The 1,095-nt window shown below is 65.2% G+C and overlaps 1 protein-coding gene across 1 annotated transcript; it reads left to right on the top strand.

Moving 5' to 3' along the window:
* Positions 1-365: 365 nt before the first annotated feature.
* MNEG_5795 (hypothetical protein) lies at positions 366-539 on the top strand (the record flags this gene model as incomplete). Its single annotated transcript, XM_014045731.1, has 1 exon — positions 366-539. A coding segment is annotated over one exon (174 nt), but the record flags the coding sequence as incomplete, so codon positions are not given.
* Between the last annotated feature and the right edge of the window lie 556 nt (positions 540-1,095).

Raw genomic sequence — 1,095 nt, 5'->3', positions numbered from 1 at the left:
GTTCTACCCCCCCACCCCGCCGTCCTATGACGTGCGGCTCCACGGGGACGGCAGCGGGGAGCTGTTCATACAGCCCCTCGAGAGGGGGTACCCCCGCGTACTCAACGCACACGTGGGTGCAGCGTCGACCCCGCTGCGGTGGCGATGGTGGTGTGGAGCGGCGCGAGGGGGCCGCAGCCTTGGCAGGGGGTGAATGCTCTGTCTGGAGGCCCTTCTCACGTGGCAGTGGCATGATGGGCCAGCAGGAAGGGTTTGAACCACCCTCATTGGTTGGGTGCAGTCTCATGGCGGATGGGCTGCAGGAATGGGTCGTTTGCCATGGCCTGGGTCACCCTCCCCTCCCCTTCCACCCCCAAACCTGCCAGGTGGAGTGGCTGGATGTGCCGCGGCGCCGCGAAGGGGGCGGTGGCGGGCGCATCCTGACGGCCTTCCTGCCCTTCAGGGACGCGCGAGGCCGCGCCGCGCGCGCCACGCTGCTGTACAGCCACGGCAACGCGGTTGACCTGGGGCAGATGATGCCCGTCTACAGGTGGGGGTAAGGGGTGGGGCAGGGACAGCGCTGGTGGTCAGATGTGCAGAGGTCTCATGTGCCAACGACAATGATGATGTCTGGTGGTTGCCATGGGTGCTGTGAGTGCGTGCAGTGCGAGGTGGGCCTGGAGGATCTCTCTGGGTCCCCCCCCCCTGGCGATGCCCTGGCACTCCCTTGCGGGCTTAGTGGCGTGACCGCGCCATCCTCTGCATCGCGCCTCTTCTTTTCTTCAGGGACCTGAGCCGGCTGCTGCACGTCAACCTCATGGCCTATGACTACACGGGGTGGGCCTCACAGTCGCGCAGGATTCTGCTAGCCCGGGAAAGGGGGGAGGGGGTCCAGCAGAGGGGGCCACGGCCGGGACTCCTGGTGCGAACTGCTGGGCTGCAGCCGTACGATCACCCGCCAGTGCGTTGCTACTCCTTAGCGACATGCTGCAAGCTGAGTGGCTCATAATTGGCCCAAACGCAAACGCAGAGGCTCACACAGGCTCACACACACACACACACACACACACACACACACACACACACACACACACACACACACACACACACACACAC

The sequence above is a fragment of the Monoraphidium neglectum genome (genome assembly GCF_000611645.1).
Source record: "Monoraphidium neglectum strain SAG 48.87 unplaced genomic scaffold scaffold00887, whole genome shotgun sequence".
NCBI classification, from domain to species: Eukaryota; Viridiplantae; Chlorophyta; class Chlorophyceae; order Sphaeropleales; family Selenastraceae; genus Monoraphidium; species Monoraphidium neglectum.
This window is presented reverse-complemented; position numbering and strand designations above follow the sequence as displayed.